Consider the following 20,249-nt stretch of genomic DNA (forward strand, 5'->3'; position numbering starts at 1 on the left):
TAAACATTTTTCTTAAATATATATATATGCATGTGTGTGTATTTATATATACATAAAAAACATACACAGTACACACATATGTTATGTAAACAAAAACTTTTATTTTGGAAGCGATTAATCGTTAGACAGCACTAACACTGACCCTGGATTATTGCTTTATCTGTACAGTAATACAGACTCTTATCAGAAATGAGTACTACATTCACTCAGTGACACACTTTGACTAATAATTCAGGTCAACACGAGGAAGAATGTGCAATATGAAAACTGTAAAACATCTCATCACACTTTTCACAAAACACCATCTACATTTCCACTTTATGGTATGATTTATTCTTTGCCCATCATGTAATATATTACATGTAATAATTACCATGTGATACCTTCACTGTACTATGGTACCACCTCGGTATCACGTCTAATGGGGATTTATGATTCGCCAGTAATAAAAAAACGATAATTGAACTATTGCATTTGATTACCCTGGTAAATTGTGATTTGTGAGAACAACAACAAAAGGAAAAGACGTTTCTGTATAAAACAGTATTTATTAAAACAATTACACATACAAAAAGCTCATAATTTGTAATGAAAAAGAGGGACTGTTTGTGATCTGATGACAGTTTGCATGAAATCACAGGTTTTTTAACATTTTCCCTCCTGATCCGAGCAGAAATGATAGCCTTGAATTTGAATGTCACTTCCTGGTGGTATTTTGAAACGGCATTTGCGTGTGATGAACTTTAGGCCGCTGTGTCATTTTATAGTTTCCTGTGTCCTGTCAGATGGAAGAAATGAATCATTTGATAATGCAAACACAACCTTCTCTGTGATAATCGTACGCAAGCACACGTTTGAGAGCTGTACATGTGTGCATTAGACACAGGGTCTCAGCACGAGTGTCCCAACACAGGGAGTCCGGCTTCACCGGCCGTTTCGGGACAGACTTCCAGACGGGCCAGCCGGCTCTGCTCCAGCGCGATGGCCTCCGCCGAATGTTTGCATTTCTCTGAGCCGCACTGACAGGTGAAGTACTTGCTCTTGATGTCCCAGAAACGATCGCCGTAATCAAACCTGTCAGAGATCAAAAAAAGAAAATAAAATCAGTGATCATAAAACAAACAGGAGGAAAATGTGTTAACAGGAACAGGATGCAAATACGTCCATAAATTCCTTGGGATCGAGCCACGAGGTCGCGAGCAATAAATTCATAAAGCAATTAAGTACAGCTTTCGTCAGTGAGATAACAAACAAACACGGTCTCACCCGAGCTCCTGTCCGGTGAAAATGTCTCTGGAGCTGAAGAAGGCGATGCGAGGGAAGCGCAGGTCCTGGTGCAGCATGAACACACGTACGGGGATGATGTTGGGGTCACATAGATGGTTTATAAAGCGGCTGATGTTACCGTAGTAACGGGCATCAATACAGTACACTTCACCATCCTGCCAAAGACAGGGTTATTACAGTTAACTACAACTATTCAAAACAGTTCTGTTAATTGAAATAACGTGAAACTAAAATATAAATGTTAGATGAAAAACTTAGTTGAAACACTAAAATTACTAAATAGAAATAAATAAATAAAAATAAAACTGAAATAAAATAAACTTAAACCTAAATAGTAATTAAAAAAAAAAACTAATAAAAAAGATAAAAGCAAAGATCAAAACGACAAAAAAAAATTAATGGAAATTTAAATTGAAATGAAACGGAAATTATGAAAATAAAAGCGAATTCAATATATCAATAAAAACTATAATGGTATATAATGTAAATAATAATACAAAATTTAATAATAAGAAAAGTAAAAAGTAAAGCAATAAAAATATATATTAATATAAACTATAATATATAGTGTATATAATAATCATAAAACAAATTAGATGTGTGTTGCCTTAGCAACTGACTGAAACAAGTTTTAGTTGAAGCAGTAAAATTACTAACTGGAAATAAATAATACATTTAACTATAACTGAACTAAAATAAATTTATTATATACATTTATATAAATAGTAAAATAAAAAAAACTAATGAAAATGACAAACAGAGCAAAATTACAAAAATGTTTACTAAAATTAAAATCAAAATAAAACTGAAATTATAAAAATAAAAGCTAATTCAATATATTAGTAAAAATTATAACAGTATATAATGTAAATAATAATAGTAAACAAAAATGAGAAAGTTTGCCTTGGCAACTGACTGAAATTAATTGTAAGCACTAGAATTAATAACTGAAAATAAACAAAAACTAAAGCTGAAATAAAACTTAAATTGCATTTAAATCTAAATAGCAATTTGCAAAATTACTAAAAATCAAAGTGAAATGATAAAAATAAAAGCTAATTCAATATATGAATAAAAAACGATAATAATATGTAAAGTATACAATTTATGTAATGTCTGATGGCCTGGAATTCCAGATAATAGATGCTGATAGTGTGGCTCTCTGAGAACTAAATATTACTTACATTGCACATAGATGACGTTTATATTGCATTGCATTTTGCATCAAAGCACATGAATAGCCACCATGCATGCTATTTTTGGTCAGGAAATCAAACATTTTTTCATTGGTTCTCAAATTCGTTATGTATTTGTATAGTGCTTTTCACAATACACTTTGTTTAAAAGCAGATGTTAATGTTTATAATATCTTAATATCTTCCGATTAGATTAGAGCTGTACAATATTATAGTTACATTTTGCAACAATATAAACAAGCAAGCAGATTTGTGTTGTGGCGCTTTTGCGGCAAACGCGTGCCAGCGATGTTTGTCTGCAATTTGCATGATTTTGTCACTCCTTCTGAAAACAGGCCTTTAGATCAGGGGTGTCCAACCCTGCTCCTGGAGAGCTACCATCCTGCAGATTTCAGCTCTAACCCCAAACAAACACACCTGAACCAGCTAACCAAGGTGTTCAGGGTTGCTTGATAATTACAGACAGGTGTGCTGGAGCAGGGTTGGAACTAAAGTCTGCAGGACGGTAGCTCTCCAGGAGCAGGGTTGGACATCCCTGCGATGGTCCACAATCTGGACTGAAATCAGTGACACGACACCTTGTTGTCCAGATCAAAGAGGTACGAATCGTCCTCCCTCACGTCTGCTTCTGCGTCAGAGATCAGCTCGCCAACATACCTGCACAAACACACACACACACACACACGTTACAGCAGAAATAACAGCTGTCCTGCTGAAAACATACAGCCTGAATGCTTTTACTCACTCGCAGATGAAACTTCCTTGAGGAATGTCTTGAAGTGCTCTGACGCCCCATCCCATCTTCTCCGTCCGGTAGAGCTGCAGACGCACCCTGAAACACACGATCCACTTCAGCCAGCAGCTTGCGCAAAAGCACTTCTTTAAAACACCTGAGGTTCATTTGACCCACAAATTATCCCAATACAGCAAATCAATTATGAAAATCATCCTGGCTTACTTGATTCCAGCTTGAACCACTCGGTTCTTGCAGGATTTATGGCAGGAACAGGCCATGTTGCACTCGAAGATCAGAGGTGGCTCGATTTTATTAAACTCCTGAAGGAGGCGATGATCCTACGAGAACACATGTGTGCTGTTATACAGGATCCATGTTGATTGTAGAGCTCATCATGGAGATGAAGCAGTATTTTACCTTGTCATACCAGCAGCGGATGCTGAGCTGCCCGCAGAGACAGTTACTGGAGGAACAGTCGTCTGTACAGCTGCAGTGCTGAAACAAACACAGCTCTCTATAAAATCAGCACATTAAGGGGCCGTTCACGTCGCACCTAAAAACGTGTGGAAAACGCTAGGCGCGCCACTTTCTGCTTTTTTCCAAAGAGTTCGGGCGCTTGCGCTCTGGAGGCGTCTGCCGTTGCTAAGCAACCATGACCTGCGCTCTCCTTGAAGACGCGGAAGTTTCAGCAAAGGATAAACGGATTTGCAGCACTAAAAATCGCTTGCAGTAGCTCTGCTACTAAAATTTATTTAAAAATGTCTATCCCTGTACAGCTATGATCAGCTGTTCCTTCATCTTGGCTGATGAAGCTGATTGGTTGGTTCTTGTCACATGACCCGCGGTGCGCTTGCGGCATTCTGAAAAGTTGAAATGTTTTTATCTTGATGCGGCGCGAAGGCGCCTGGAAAAAATGAGCGCGTCGCACCCACCGCGTGTCTACATTTAAAATAACGAACTTGAGCGCGCAAAAGACGCGATATGTGAACGGCCCCTAAGTGTGGTAGTCCTATTATGAAGAACAATTAGGGCCGAGTAATACGGAATATGGTGATATAATATGAATATAGTCATATATAACATAGAAAAAAAATTGTGTGGGTTTTTATTTTGATTTCTAACATCCTAAGTGTTTTTTCTCTGAGGTTTTTATTTTTATTTATCTGCAAATAATTATTTATTTTTCTTTTATTGACATTGACTTGAGAACAGATCAGTCTTTTTGGTTGGTTTAGTCATAAAAGTGTCTGAATTGATTTGAATCAAAATGACAGTTTCCATGATTCAGTTGTTTCAAAAGTCAATTTCAACGAATCAATTCAAAGCAACGATTCAATGGTTTGTTTGCATCTCAAAACTGTTCATAGATGTAAGAACTTTTCTGACAGACACTGAATAATTTTATTCACCAACACTGCATTAAATTAATACAAAAAATGACAGTAAAGACAATTATAATGCTTAACATTTTTTTTTATTTCAAATAAAAGCTGTTCTTTTTTTAACTTTGTTTCCGTGATTCCCCAAAAATATGGAGCAGCTCATCTGTTTTCAACAGTTTTGGTAATAATCAGAAATATTTCTTGAGCAGCAAATCAGCATAGACTTATTTCTGAAGGATCATGTTACACTGAAGACTGGAGCAATGGGGAGTAATGGAGTACTTTTTTACTGCATTTTAAATCAAACAAATGCAGCCATTCTGAGCAAAAGAGACTTCTTTCAAAAACATTAACAAATCTTACTGACCCCAAACTTTTCAACAGATGTCCATGTTGGAAAATATCGCTCTTTATTGTAGTATCAGTGCATATGATTAAATATCATTCTTCCTTGTATTCATCTATATTGCTGTGTGTGAAGTGTGTGTTGTGAACAGTGTATTCTGTAGTACCTGCAGGTGTGTGATGTTGCGGTCGATGTTCATGGTGGATGTTTCACAGTTCTCTGCGATGTATTTGTAGTCAGACGGACAGCCTTCATCGTCCACGCCGTTAACACACGGGATGGGAACATTCTCGTAACCCTGAGCAACGTCACTACACAACACGTACGCACGCGCGCGCGCACGCACGCACACGATAAAACACAATTTAACTTAAAATTAACAAGTTTAATTAACAAATATTTTTTGGCCATTTTTGAGACCCCCTTCTTGAATCAGGCATGTATTTTTTACTGTACAAATAAATGCAGCCTTGCTGAGCAGAAGAGACTTCTTTTAAAACATTAGAAAATATTACAGATCCCAGTCTGAACACTATGTGTGAATGCTATAATAAATGTATTAATAGAGCTGTTGTAATTATTATTATCCTTTTTATTTTATTTTACAAAACAACAGTAAAATTACAATAATAACATTTATTAATGTTGATGGAGTTCTTGCTTTTTCTCAGCTTTTATTTTGGCAGAAACCCGCAGGAAGACCTCAGACCACACACTGACCTGCATATGATCCTCTCTGTCCGTACAACACGATTGGAGATTCCCCGACGCAACTTCCTGTTAATCTGTAGCGCCACCCAGACGGGCGTGTCACAGCGGGCGAGAGAGAGCGGCGTGTCGCCCTCCTTATTCATAATGTCGATGTCAGCGCCTCGAGAAAGAAACAGCCTGGAGTAAAGACGAACAGAAGACGTCAGATGAGCCTACGACACTAAAAGCAGCTCTCAGGCGGCGTTTGACCCACGTGACGCAGTCGGTGTAGCCCTCGCGAGCAGCGATGTGCAGCGGCGTGTCTCCGTGCAGGTTAACGGACGACAGAGGACAGCCGGCATTCAGGACCAGCTCCGCTATCTCAGCGCTGCCCGCGAACGACGCCCAGTGCAGACAAACGTTCATCTCCTGCACAGACAGACAGACACTGTGAGACAGGGCTGTAACCACCATAGACAATGAGGAGGACAAGTCCCCACCAATAATTAGAATTCTGTCATGACAACTCTCGGAGGGATTGGCATGGTAATGTACATGACAATGTTAATGTATTTGGTCTTGGCGGAATAGATCTGCTACGCTGCTGCGGCAGAGCAAGTACAGAGACTTGCTGCTGCCGATACATCCACAACATGCTGCTGTGAGCATGTAAGGAATATTGCTGCTGCACATATAACACATGTGAATAAACCCCCATATATCATACATGAATCACCCCATAGCAGATCTATACAGGTGGAGCTGGGGATGGTGGAGGGTTTCTGAAGTGCGCTGCTACTGCTACAGCAAACAAAAGCCAGGTATTTGAATATTGAGCAGCGAGCTCATTGGCTACCGATATAGGAGAGAACCAATCAGCTGCCATGTGACGATGTCGCCAGGTCAGATTGAGCTAGACCTATTGGACTGCGCCATCTAGAGTTGAACATGCCAGATGAACATTCATGCCAGTTATATTGCCAATCTCTCCCGCCCAATATTTGAAATTCTTGCACTGATCTGCTGCACTCCACTCTGTTTTTTAGGATGACAAAAAGGTTTAAAGTTACATTTTCAGCCTGGCCTCCTTAACAGCGCTCGTCAATGTCAAAATAATTGAGAGGGCCAATCAAATCAAAGTATGCGGGCTTTACTGTTCGCAGAAGCAGATTGTGGATTTCAGCACAAATCATCAATTTAATGTTGAAAGAGAGCGAGGTGAGATGGAAGTTGCAAATCATTTAACATTAGTCAACTGTTTTATGATAGAAAAGTTAAACGACAGCTATATTCAGTGATACAAACTACTCCACTTTTTCCTCAAATATGGCTATTTTTAAAGGGTGAGAGAAAGAGAGATTAAAGTTGCATATGTGAATTAAGTTACATGAGTCTGTGTGTCTCTCTACAAACAATGAGGCTGTGAGTTTTACTTCAAAACCACCTCGTTGCTGAGAAATATAGTGTAGCCATAGGATTTAGTATCGCTATTTTATTAATAAAAGTCAGTGTTGACAGCAAGTTTCTGAATGTTTCTGTGTACGATCTCTGATCTCTGTGCGTCAATGAAAGCAGCGCATTAATATAGAGTGGTGATTAAACTGACGACTTGGAATTAAATGGTTTAAATGCACATCTGCATATATATATACAGTGGGTACGGAAAGTATTCAGACCCCCTTAAATTTTTCACTCAAGTTGGTCCCCTCCAATGTTCACGACATGGTTACGGCCTTGCGGTGAGAACGCTCTCTCATTTCCTGCAAAACTCACATGATTCACAAGACTCACTTTGTCTCTGAGAGTGACGTCGGCTCCTCTGTTGAGCAGAGCTCTGATCACATCTATATGTCGATGTTCTGCCGCCCAGATGATGGGCGTCCAACCGCCGCTATCCTGAAACACAGAGATGAGGTGAAAACTAGGGAAAGCTTTTTTTACGTCAAAGAATATATATATATATTTAAAAAAATAACAAAACGGGTAATTGCAACTTCCTATCTCACAATTGTGACATTTTCTCACAATTCTGAGTTTGTATCTGTGTTTTGTTTTCTCAGAATTGCAAGATATAAACTGGCAATTGCAAAATGTTAACTCACTATTGCAAGTTTATAACTCACATTTCAGAAGAAAAAATCTGATTAAGAGATAAAAAAGTGCAATTCTGAAAGAAAGAAAAAAAAAACAGATTTGTGAGATATAAACTTGCGAGAAAAAAATATAAACTCATAATTGCAAGACAAACTTATAATTCTAAGAAAAATTTGTTATGAGATGTTGACTTACAATTGTGAGTTCATACCATGCAATTTTGAGAAGATAAGTATTTTAGCGAGTTCATAATAGTGAGATATACAATTGCCGTTATGAGAAGAAAAGTCTGAATTGTGAGATAAAAAGTCAAGCCTTGTGAGCTTATTTCCGCAACAGAATATAAAAATAAAAAAGGTTATTTTTATCTCACAATACTGATTTTTTTTCTCAAAACTGCGAGTTTATATCTCAGACTTTTTTCTTGCAATTCTGAATTGTGAGATATAAAATCAGAATTAACTCGTAATTTGGAGTTTGTGAGAAGTCGTCACATTGCGAGTTCATAATAGTGAGATATACAATTGCTGTTATGGGAAGAAAAGTCTGAATTGCGAGATATAAACTCTTAATTGTGAGAAAAAAAAAATCAGAAATGTTAGTATGTTTCTGTCATGGAATAAAAAAAAAAAAAAGGAATTGCAACTTTTTAATCTCACAATTCTGAAAAAAAGTCAGAACTCTTGAGATATGAACTCATAATAATTGCAAGATGTTAAAGGATCAGTTCACTTCCAGAATAAAAAAAATTCCCTATAATTTACTCACCCGCATGTCATCTGAGATATTAATGTCTTTCTTTTTTCAGTCACAATGAAATTAAGTTTTTTGAGGAAAACATTCCAGGATTTTTCTTCAGTGGTGCTCACTGGATTAAAGGTTAAAATGCTGTTTTAATGCAGCTTCAAAGGGCTCTACACGATCCCAGCCGAGGAATAAGAGCATGATCTAGCTAAACGAATGGTCATTTAAAAAAAAAAATTCAAATTTTAACTTTTAATCAACCATTTTAAAAACAGATCCTTCTCTTGCTCTAGCTCTGCTTGCGCATGCATCTTCACGCATTATGTAGTCATGTTCGAAACGTCACTTTTTGGTTGAAAAACTGTCAAGAGACGAACTAATGAGTTCAGAAACACACCTGTACGTTTAAGTCCACCTGTCCGGTGCTCAGTAACAGCATCAGCACCTCCAGGTTCCCCCGTTTAGCAGCGTGATGAAGACCTGTAGATCCGTCCTCTTCCTGAACAACAAACACTAGGACTGTCAAAATGGCTCAAAAACTAAATTCGAATTTTGTACTTAAATATTGTCAATATTTGCATTTTGCAAGGCATGATTTCAGTTAGGGGGAAAAAAAGCTTTTGGCTTCTCTCCTGAGACCACAAGAGGGCGCATCGAGCAAAATATTACTATTGCACATTTATTCAAAGCATTAAAATAACACGACTATCTGTGAAAAAAAAGTGCATAGTGTTTAAAATAAGGTTTATAAACCAAATATTATTTATTAAGTTGCTTAAACAATTAGAAACAAAACAGCATCATGTATGTATGCATAGTTTAATACAAAGGGCCAAAAACCCATCACAAAGAGTACTTTTTTCATTTAAAATCATATGCAGTGGGATGGGAAAAAAAGTTGAACTTACATTAATTTTACATGGCTTTCTAAACATGCGTCTCTCTTGTGCGAGACGCGAGTGCAGCGGTGATAGATGTCCCTATAGAAAATGTGATAAATATGCGTTCTGTGTGAACGGCTTGGTTCCAGTTTTGACGTAAACAAGCTCTTCTCCGCATTTATGTTCCTTTTTTCCCGCAATATTTTGAATGAACAATGCAGCAGCGCCACATGTCATCTAGTGGGTTCAACTGGACAGGCTAACAAAAACATTATAACACTTCCATTGTCATCGCATCTCGCGTGTCACTAATAAGGCTGCCTGACGCACAACAAAAGTGGATTTTTATTTTAAATTCCACGAATATTTGAAATTCTAATGTTTATTTGACAGCACTAATGAACACACTCACAACATCAAACAGAGCATGGTCATGCGTTTGATTCATACATGAACTGATCAAATGCAACACAAGTCGCGCTTTGTCTGCCAAAATGCATTTATGTTCATTTAACTTCACACAAAGCTAGAATATTTATGTTATGAATGTTATGAATATTCAAGTGGTTCGGGCTATTTTTTTTAAGTCAAGAACTGCCAGGATATGAGGAATAATTGACCCCTGACTGTTGAATTTTTAAAAATAAACCCAAACTCAGAGTGTAACAGCAATTACGATTAACATGCATTTTCATTGGTCCACTGTCAGATATTACAGACAACAAAGGCTCTGGATCAGGAGTGTGTGTGCATGATACTCACTGCATGATAGACGCAGGCTCCGCTCTGGATCAGGTATTTCACCACCTCCACATGATTGTTCACTATGGCCTCTAACAGAGGGGTCCTCAGGGTCTTATCCTGGGCGTCCACCTTAGCGCCTGCCTAAAATTAACCACAGCACAAAAGCAGGAATTTTAATGGAAACTTTCCTCAGATACAAACTGAGACAAGCCCATTACTCAAAAAACAACAACAATTCTCTGCAGCAGTGATTCCCAAACTTTGTTTTGTCAGCCTTTGACCTGAAATGCTGTCTTGAAGCCCCCCTAAGATTTTAAGTTAATGTTTTAATAATTTATCAAAACATTTGCATCTTCTCTAATGTCAGATAACGGTCACATGACAAGCAGATAAATAATAATTTTTATAATTTATTTATTTTAATTTAGCATTTGTGCTTTAATTAATTACATCTTTTAATTTGATTGTTTTTATTTTCAAATTATGCATTTTCATTTACATTTTTATGGTTTAACTAATTAAGTATTATATATAATTAAGTATTTTATTTTGATAATTTAAAAATAAATTAAAATTAAAAACTATAATTTTAAAATGAAAATTAATTTGGCAATTATCAAGTATTTTATTTTGATTGTTCTTATTTTATAATTGTATATTTTAATTGTATATTTTAATTAATTAATTATTACTATGGAATTTATTATGATTGTTTCAATTTTTAATTTATCCCCAATTAGCATTTTCATGATTTAATTAATTAAACATTTTAGTAATTTAACAATTAAACACTTAATAATCAATTAAATCAAAAGTAAAATACATAATTTTAAAATAAAAACTGTACTAAAAAATGTGTTTTAATTTTGCATTTTTATGACTTAATTATTACCAAGTATTTTATTTTGATTGATTTTTATTTTAAAATTATGTTTTGTTTTTTTATTTTGCCATTTTAGTAAGGGTTTTAATTTTGATGGTTCTTATTTTCCATTTTATGATATAATTAATGATTAACTTTTTTCATCACAAACCCCAGTTTGGGAAACACTGCACTACACAAACATCACCGTATGATCAATATATTCACCATATACAGTGAATTCTAGGAAGTTTAAAGCTAATGGAAGTGCTGTGAATATGGAGCTCACCTGTATGAGCAGGTAACAGACCTCCAGCAGACCCCTCTGAGCGGCTGCGTGAAGAGCACAGCGTCTGTTCTGAGAGTCCGACTGATACGACGGGTCGATGCCCTCCACTGACAGACACACAGAGAGAGAATATCAGCTCTGATGCTGAAACTTTCAACAGATGTGTGATATATATATATATATATATATATATATATACACACACACACACACACACACACACACACACACACACACACACGAGTACACAGGTACGTACTGAGCATGAGCAGAACTCGCTGAGCTTCACCCTGTTTGGCTGCAGGATAGAGCTGACGGGGATGAAAGCGCAGCTTCTTCCTCCTGACCAATCAGAGAGAGCCAAGCAGATCACATGACAAAAACATCATCTTTAGCCTGAGTATGTTCAGAATAGCACACTACCGTACTGTTTTTGCCTCAATTCTGTGCAGTGTATGTTGTTTTTTTCCCACATGCATACCGGTGTTATTTCGGTATAATTGACATTCTATTATAGTTTTTGTTAACATTTTGAATTAGAATTTATTTTTATATTTTCTGCTTTCATCTTGTTGAGTTTTGGTCATTTTGTTTCTCAAATTTGTTATTCAAATAGCCACAGTTCACAAAAAAATAAAAGTATAAATAAATATCTTTCTTTCATTATTTACTAGCTATTTCAAACCTTGATGCCTTTATTTGTGGCAGTGTTATTTTAGTATAATCTATATACTATAGTAGTTTTTGTTAACATTTTGAATTAGATCTTCTTTTATATTTTAATTTTATTTTATATGGGTTTTTTTTTTTTTTTTAAGATTTTCGGTTTATACTTACATTTTAGTTGTAGTTTTATTATTATTTTTAAGCAGTTTTAGTTATTTTACTACTTAAAGCTAAACTAAAAAAATGAGAAGAATTACTGGATAAAATACTGGAAGAATTTTAATATTGTGATTTATGGACCTGGAAAAATCATGGAAACAGATAAAATCTTACTTTTTTTTATAATAAATATAATTTTTCTAGTTATGTCAAGTTATGTCAAATTCCTTTTTGTAAGTAAACATAATCTAAAGTTCATGTTTAACTAAACGAAAATAAGAAATGTTTCCTTGGCAACTAGCTGGTTGATGCATACAACACCCAAGACTACAAAATATACAGTTGAATTCCATATCCCATAATGCAATGCACTCTCAGTGTGACGACTAAACCAGAAATAATAGAATCTGCAATTTTGAACATCTCTTTCTTCACTCATTTTTTAGACTGACAATAATAAAGAATCACATGGTCACCTCTCAGTGTCCTGTGTGAGAATGGCTCTCTGTAGCGCCGCCCTCCTGTCTCCCGGCAGAAGTGCACTGGGACAGACTGGCTTCCCATTGGGTAGGACGAGCGACGGTCCCACACTGTCCACCCCGCCGTCGCCCAGGGCAACCACATCCTCTCCTGAAGTGGCATTGGCCGGCTGAGTTTGCAGCTCCGCCCCCTTTCTTACATCTCCACGACATCGCATCCTTGCACTGAGTGGAAATAAACATTTCAATCAATATATTTCTGTCATGACAACTCTCTGAGTGATTTGCATGGTAATATACATGATTAATGTATTCGGTCTTGGCGGAATAGATCTGCTATGCTGCTGCTGCGGCAGAGCAAGTACAGAGACTTGCTACTGCCAATACATCCACAACATGCTTCTGTGAGCATGTAAGAAATATTGCTGCTGCACATATAACATGAATAACCCCCATATAGCATACATGATCACCCCGTAGCAGATCTATACAGGTGGAGCTGGGGAAGGTGGAGGGTTTCTGAAGTGCGCTGTGACAGCAAACACTGCCAAGTATTTGAATGTTGAGCAGCGAGCTCATTGGCTACCGATACAGGAGAGAACCAATCAGCTGTGCCATGTGATAATGATGTCATTATGTCATATTGAGTTAGCTCTATCGGACTGCGCCATCTAGAGTTTCATGCCAGAACTCTGTATTTGTACAAATGGCAACATTAGACAAAAACACTTGTTTTTGTTTACTATTAAATAAATAACATTAATAAAGAAATACAATTTTGTATATAAAAAATAAAATAAAAATCACAGTTTATTTTAAAAATTGTTCTATAATGTGGGATGTTCTTAAAAGCTTTCTTTGTTAGAGGAGATTTTTTGAAGTGATAATAGTAAACGTAAATATGAGCTATTTTACTATTAAGCAACGCACAGAACTCACTTGATCAGCTCGCCCATCTTCTTCTCGTGGTTTAGCGCTCGTGATGTGGCCGCGAGCGCGGAGGGAAGTAGTGAGGGTGTGGTTGTGGTGGACGACGCGCTTGCAGTGACCACGTTCGAGCCTGAAGAGGGCGCTGCAGGAGGGATGGTGACTTCACGCGCCTCTGACGCGTCCTCACCGCAGTGAGGGCAGAACAGCAGGCCGACGCCCACTCCTCCTCGACTCCGCCCACCGCCCAGCACAGACACACAGCCCCGGTGGAAGCGGTGAGCAATGTGAACGTCTGGACAACATTCAAGAAACGTTCCCTGTGTGCGAAGAGGAGGATCTTTGAACTTTCTGTTTGTGCGCTGATGAAAATTGAATCATAAAATTAAAATAATACATAATTTAAAAATAAAATACAATTAAAATAAAACACTTACAAAAAAATAATGAAACATTTTATTAGTTAACCATTCACTTTTTTTATTAAGATTACATTTTATTAAGAACCATTAACAAGTAAAATATGTTATTAAATGACTGAAATATGTTAATATAATCACTGTATTAAAGCATTTAGGCACCGGTTTAAATGAATAGTTCACAAAAATTTATAAATAAATGAATAAATAAATAAAATTCTGTAATTATTTACTAGCTGTTCCAAACCTATATGCCTTTATTTGTGACAGTGTTATTTAGTATCTGAGTTATTAGTAACTGAGATAGTATTATAGTTCTAATCAATAGTTTGAATTAGATTTTTTAAATATATTTTCTGTTTTCACTTTCATTTTAGGTTTTAGTCATTTTTGTCATTATTACTTTTAAATTACTATTAATTTATTAGTATATCAGTGATACTAAAATAAAACCGCCTCATGCATACAATTTGGTGCTATTTTAGTCTCATTAAGATACTATTATAGTTTTTTATTAATAGTTTGAATTAGTTTTTACTTTTATATTTTCTGTTTTCATTGTAATTTTCAAGTTTTTTTATTTAAATGTATTTATTTATTAAATTTTTTTAAATGTCTATATACTTTTTATTCATTTTTATTTTAGTTTTAGTTATTATAGTAAGTAAACTAAATGAAAATGAGAAATGTTGCCTTGGCAACTAAATTTAAAAATATGTTTACGGTCAAGTTAAAGTTAATTTTATTTCAAGTTTTTTGTTTTATTTAACTAAAAACCCTGTGAAACAACCACTGTTGTATGATAAACAGCTGTGTAAAAATACTTTTTTTTTTTAAAGGGATAGTTCACCTTTTACTCACCCTCATGTTGTTCCAAACCTGTACAAGTTTCTTTCTTCTGCTGAACACAAAAGATATTTGGAAGAATGTTGGTAACCAAACAGTTGCCGGTAGCCATTGACTTCCATAGTATTTTTTTCCACACTACGGAAGCCAGTGGCTACCAGCAACTGTTTGTGATCAACAGAAGAAAGAAACTCATACAAGCTTTGAAACAACTTTAAAATGAGTAAATAATGACAGAATTGTCATTTTTGGATGAACTATCCCTTTAAATAACAACATACAACATAGCGGTGAGTAAATAATGTGTTTAGCTTTTTTATTTCTTCATATAACCTGGTTTTTGTGGTCAGAGACACTCACAGAGAGGCAGAAGTATCCACAGCCCGGACAGCAGTGATGTTTCACCATGTGTGAACGGTGCGTCTCACACAACACCATTAGAGACACGCGGCTGGACGGACGCATCGTCTCCCCCTTCACGATCACATTGGTGCAGCCCACCAGCTGAAACACACAGAGGACGGGAGGAACCACACGAGAGAGACGGGTGGATCAGTCACTCAGCACAAACATACTATAAAAATGATCTGTTCCAAAGCACAGTGAGCTGCTTTTACTGTCTTTATAGCAACATTTCAACCCAATTCAGATCATTTTAACTTATAAACCACTGAAGAGAGACCAACTCGAAACATTGCAGCATGTGTCCAAAACGAAAGTTTCATACAAATTCTGAATGGATTATAGCCTAGAAAGCATGCTAAATGCGCTCTCATTATTATGACTAAAATCATCACTCATCTTAGTTAACTGCGATCTCACAAAGTTCCGTTATAATCAATGAAGCTCTCTAAACTACACAATGAATCACGTCTGCACTTATGAGATGATTCACGAGCGTGCAAAACTCTGAATTCTGAAAACTCTATATTCAATACAATTTTCAATATCACGAAAAATATATATAATGCAATATATTACATACATTACATATCATTATAGTGTAAAATAATATATAAAATACAGTATTTTCTAAAATAAAAATAATGACTATTTCATGGGAATTTGAGTTATTTTATTTTACACTGCAGTACAAAAATCACAATACTTGTGTCTTATTTCATCAATTGCAAGAAGCTTTTACAAATATATAAAAATGATTTATTATTTTTATTGATTATTAGAACTTCCACATATTTTTGACAAACGAATTGTAATGATTTTCTCTTATTGGACAAGATTTTTTAAATACTATTTTACACCAATACCTAGACGAGGATTTCCATGACTATAAATTTCCATGACTTTTTTATATTTAAAAGTAAATTAAAAATAATGTTTTAAGAAATTTTTTTTTTTTAATTTACACAACTTTTTAATATTTGACTAAAAAACTCTTTAAAATGTGTTGTTTCTATATACATAAACAACATCTTTTAATCAGCAGTTTTATATCTCTCCATTTTCTTCTAATTCGATTATGTCATTGGCAATGCTTCTTTCCCTCAATAAAGAACAAAGTCCTGTCTCTTTCTTCTTGTCCGACTGCCAGACTTTTTTTAGCTTCAAATCAAAGCTTTTAATGTTGTGAATCACTTCGAAGCCATTTGGTTTGGTTTATGGCTTTTTTAAAATCCCTATGGGAAACAAGTGCGCTCAGCAGTCCAGGCTAACCTCTCCGTTGATGCTCTCTATGGCCATGCAGGTTCTGTTGGAGCGAGCGCTGAATCCGTCCACACGCGGCGCCTCCATCCTGCAGCTGCACAGAGGAAGCTCCTCCAGACGCTCGGTTTCTGCATCACTGCCATCTGCACACACATCATGTGACGTTAAACACAGGCTTTATATTGGGATTATTTGGCCATAAAACAAGGCTAATTTATCTCACACACAATGGTCATTCAAAGTGCTTTAAATAAAAAAGGATTTTATAATAACCATAACACATGTATAAAAAAATTGAAAAATAAAATATGCAAAAATGATAAAACCACATATTATAAAATCATATTTATTTTTGTGGAAAACCGTGCTAAATGTTATTTTCTTAAATGTTTAATTATGTTACTTTTGTAACATTATAAATGTGTTTTGATCAATTTAATGCTTCCTTGCTAAATAAAAGTTTTTTTTTTAAATAGTAATACTAGCAGTATATCACAGTTTCCACAAAAATATGAAGCAGCACAGCTGTTTTCAACATTGATAATAATCAGAAATGTTTCTTGAGCAGCAAATCAGCATATTAGAGTGATTTCTGAAGGATCATGTGACACTGAAGACTGGAGTTATGATGCTGGAAATTCAGCGTTGACCATAGGGAAAAAATGACATTTTACAACACATTCACACAGAAAAAACCTATTTTAAATAGTAAAAATATTTCACAATATTACTGATTTTACTGTATGTTTGGTTAAATAAACACAGCCTTGATGATTCTAAGGGACTTTTTAAAAAACTTTTAAAAAATCGTAACTCTTCCAAACTTCAGACAGTCAGTGTAGCTCATCACACACCTGCGTGTGGAGACAGAGAGAGGCTGTCCGCTGCAGAAATGTCCAGTGAGTCCAGAGGAACCTCAGTGTAGTCAGTGCTGCCCACTGTAACTGTGGATTCCACACCTGACACACAGAGACAGCTGCTTACATCTGTTCACTCTCTCACACACACACACACACACACACACACTCAGGTGTCTGTCTCACCTTTATCTGTCTCCAGCCCTCCAGCGGGGGGTCTGTCTCTCCCTTTACCCTTCCCCTGACGTTTCCATGTCGACTCGTCTCTCTCTGCAGATGTTTTCTTATAAGCAGCGAGGGGCCGATCGGAGTCAGAGCTCTGACAAACACGACACACTCGTTACATTCACTGTAGCTTACATCAAACTAGTCTGAGAACTGCTCGTTTTGATATGATCTAAAAAATGCTATACATACACACACACGACTTGTACAACTGCACAGCAAAATAAAAAATAATGAGTATTAATAAGCATATTATTTTATTTTACACTGCAGCAGTACAATTACAATGCGAGAAGCTTTTATAAATATAGAAAATGTATTTTTAAATATTTAGGAGAATTTTGTCTAAATATTGTGTTAAATGTCTCATTTATTATTTAGAGTTCCCACATATTTTGACAAATTAATTGTAGTGAGCTTCCCAAAAATCCCTAACCTTTCCAGTCATCCAAGATTATTAGATGAGGATTTTACATAATATTTTACACCAAATACACTTTCAAAAGCAAGTCCTAGACAATAGAGCTGAGCCAGAAAAAAAAATTCACTATAGAAATGTATTTTTAAGTTAATTAAAATATATGTTAATTTAATAACTATAATATTATATATTAATGTATTATTATTTTAATTATTTTATTAATTTTAAAGACTTTTTCATATTTTATTTTAATATATATATATATATCATACCACCTCAGCAGTGCCACAAACTGATCACCTCCATCCACGGCCGAATGGAGGCAGTAATTAAAGCAAAAGGAGCGCCTACCAAGTATTGAGTACATGTACAATAAATGAACATACTTTCCAGAAGGCCAACAATTCACTAAAAAAGTTTTTTTTATTGGTCTTATGAAGTATTCTAATTTGTTGAGATAGTGAATTGGTGGGTTTTTGTTAAATGTGAGCCAAAATCATCACAATTAAAAGAACCAAAGACTTAAACTACTTCAGTCTGTGTGCATTGAATTTATTTAATACACAAGTTTCACAATTTGAGTTGAATTACTGAAATAAATGAACTTTTCCACGACATTCTAATTTATTGAGATGCACCTGTATATATATATATTATTTTTATTTTTTTTCCCTTGATTTTTTCAGGCCTGGAAGTCACATTTTAAAATCAATATTCCTGATCTCCAGGTTTCCATAATCATGTCAGCCATTTTAATATTTTGAACTAGACTGCATTTTTATATTTTGTTTCCATTTTAATATTAAAGTTTTAGCAATCTTGTTGTGCATTTTTGTCATTTTTATTACCTTTTGCTTTAAAAAAAATACATCTATATAGTTTTAGTTTTTGTTTATTCGGTTTCAGTTATTTTAGAAACAAAATAAATGTTCCCTTAGCAACTAGCTAAAAGTAAATGTTTTATGGTTTTAGTTTTAGTTAATGATAATTTTATCCCTAATTTCAAGATATTGGCATCAACCAATGAAAAAAACTGTTAAACTTCCAAAAATCCTGAAACTGTATGAAAATAAGGTGCACTTCCATTGGTCAGAATCACTCACATGATCAGACAGATGCTCCGCCTCCAGTGTCTCTACCATCCCATCATCTGACTGCAAAACAAAAGCACAAGACTCTCAGATCCACAGCAGCCGTTAGACTCATTTTCAGTGGTTTCAGGTCTGTGTGAACTGTTCACCTTGCTGTCAGAGTAAATCAGATCGTCTCCAGAGTAACTGTTGTAGAGCAGGTGGAAATCTTCCTCATCTGCCTCCTCATCCAGATCCTCCAGCCAACCACTGTGATGCTCTTTAGTCGCCGTGGCAACTGGCTCCACCTTCCCCGCCGCTGGAGACACGTTAAGTGCAGGCTGGGAAAAACACACACACACAAGGATTTAAATACGTTAATATTACATTAATTATAATGAGCAGTGTGATCAAAGCTGTCGCTGTTTACTATAATACACACAGTTCTGCCTCTAAAGTCTGACTGGATGAACTACAGATCACCAATACAAACACATGACCACATCATCAGTCATAAACAGGCTAGTTAGAGAAATTAACTACTACACAAATCAGACTATTATTGTTATTATTATAATTATGATTATTATTAATGAATAAAAATATAATTATTAAGCTGAATTAATTAACGAAAACATTTATGAAACACTAGCTCTACAGCATTTACTCTGGAGACAATCTGATTTACTCCGACAGCAATAATAATAATACATTTATTTATTTATGCATTCATTCATTCGATAATAAAAGATGCCAATAACATTAATTTAAAATTATTATTTTTATTATTTATTTATTAAACATTGGAACTTTCAATCATATTGCTATGATAAACGATACCAATACCAATAATTAAAAATAACAACAGCAAAAACTGTAAAAACAACAACAACAATAATTATTATTAACAATTTATTAATTCATGCTAAAAGACACCAACAACAATAAGTAAAAAAAAATGATGATGATGATGGTTACTATTATCAATATTGTTATTGTTCATTTGTTTGTTTATTGAACATTGATACTTTTAATCATATTACTATTGTAAAAGACACCAATAACAATAATTAAAATTCATATTAATAATAAATAATAATAATTATTAATTTTTTTATTTATTGAACATTGGCATTTTTATAATATTGCTATGATGAACGATACCAATAACACGAACAATGATTAAAAACAACAAAAACAACAACAATAAATATTATTATTAGTGCTATCAAACGATTAATCGCATCCAAAATAAAAGTTTTTG

At 35.1% G+C, this 20,249-nt stretch overlaps 1 protein-coding gene across 2 annotated transcripts in view; it reads right to left on the minus strand.

Moving 5' to 3' along the window:
* Positions 1 to 580: 580 nt before the first annotated feature.
* LOC107694038 (histone-lysine N-methyltransferase EHMT2-like) overlaps positions 581 to 20,249 on the minus strand; it is a 23,365-nt gene continuing 3,696 nt past the window's right edge. Inside the window, exons 7-29 of one of the 2 annotated variants that reach the window (XM_016493652.1) lie at positions 19,156 to 19,326; positions 19,019 to 19,069; positions 17,456 to 17,588; positions 17,267 to 17,371; positions 16,422 to 16,555; positions 15,108 to 15,251; positions 13,495 to 13,802; positions 12,553 to 12,780; positions 11,511 to 11,593; positions 11,252 to 11,358; positions 10,119 to 10,241; positions 8,873 to 8,974; positions 7,429 to 7,533; positions 5,912 to 6,066; positions 5,668 to 5,835; positions 5,114 to 5,258; positions 3,637 to 3,714; positions 3,442 to 3,557; positions 3,229 to 3,315; positions 3,062 to 3,140; positions 1,267 to 1,442; positions 868 to 1,074; positions 581 to 778 (exon numbers count right to left, since the gene is read on the minus strand). In XM_016493652.1, coding sequence (XP_016349138.1) covers positions 891 to 1,074; positions 1,267 to 1,442; positions 3,062 to 3,140; positions 3,229 to 3,315; positions 3,442 to 3,557; positions 3,637 to 3,714; positions 5,114 to 5,258; positions 5,668 to 5,835; positions 5,912 to 6,066; positions 7,429 to 7,533; positions 8,873 to 8,974; positions 10,119 to 10,241; positions 11,252 to 11,358; positions 11,511 to 11,593; positions 12,553 to 12,780; positions 13,495 to 13,802; positions 15,108 to 15,251; positions 16,422 to 16,555; positions 17,267 to 17,371; positions 17,456 to 17,588; positions 19,019 to 19,069; positions 19,156 to 19,326 — 2,982 coding nt within the window. In that variant the 3' untranslated portion in view covers positions 581 to 778; positions 868 to 890. Of the gene's footprint in view, positions 1,075 to 1,266; positions 1,443 to 3,061; positions 3,141 to 3,228; positions 3,316 to 3,441; positions 3,558 to 3,636; positions 3,715 to 5,113; positions 5,259 to 5,667; positions 5,836 to 5,911; positions 6,067 to 7,428; positions 7,534 to 8,872; positions 8,975 to 10,118; positions 10,242 to 11,251; positions 11,359 to 11,510; positions 11,594 to 12,552; positions 12,781 to 13,494; positions 13,803 to 15,107; positions 15,252 to 16,421; positions 16,556 to 17,266; positions 17,372 to 17,455; positions 17,589 to 19,018; positions 19,070 to 19,155; positions 19,327 to 20,249 lie in introns of both variants that reach the window. The other variant, XM_016493651.1, reaches the window with a different exon arrangement.

This window comes from Sinocyclocheilus anshuiensis, unplaced genomic scaffold (assembly GCF_001515605.1).
Source record: "Sinocyclocheilus anshuiensis isolate Anshui unplaced genomic scaffold, SAMN03320099.WGS_v1.1 scaffold1110, whole genome shotgun sequence".
Taxonomy (NCBI): domain Eukaryota; kingdom Metazoa; phylum Chordata; class Actinopteri; order Cypriniformes; family Cyprinidae; genus Sinocyclocheilus; species Sinocyclocheilus anshuiensis.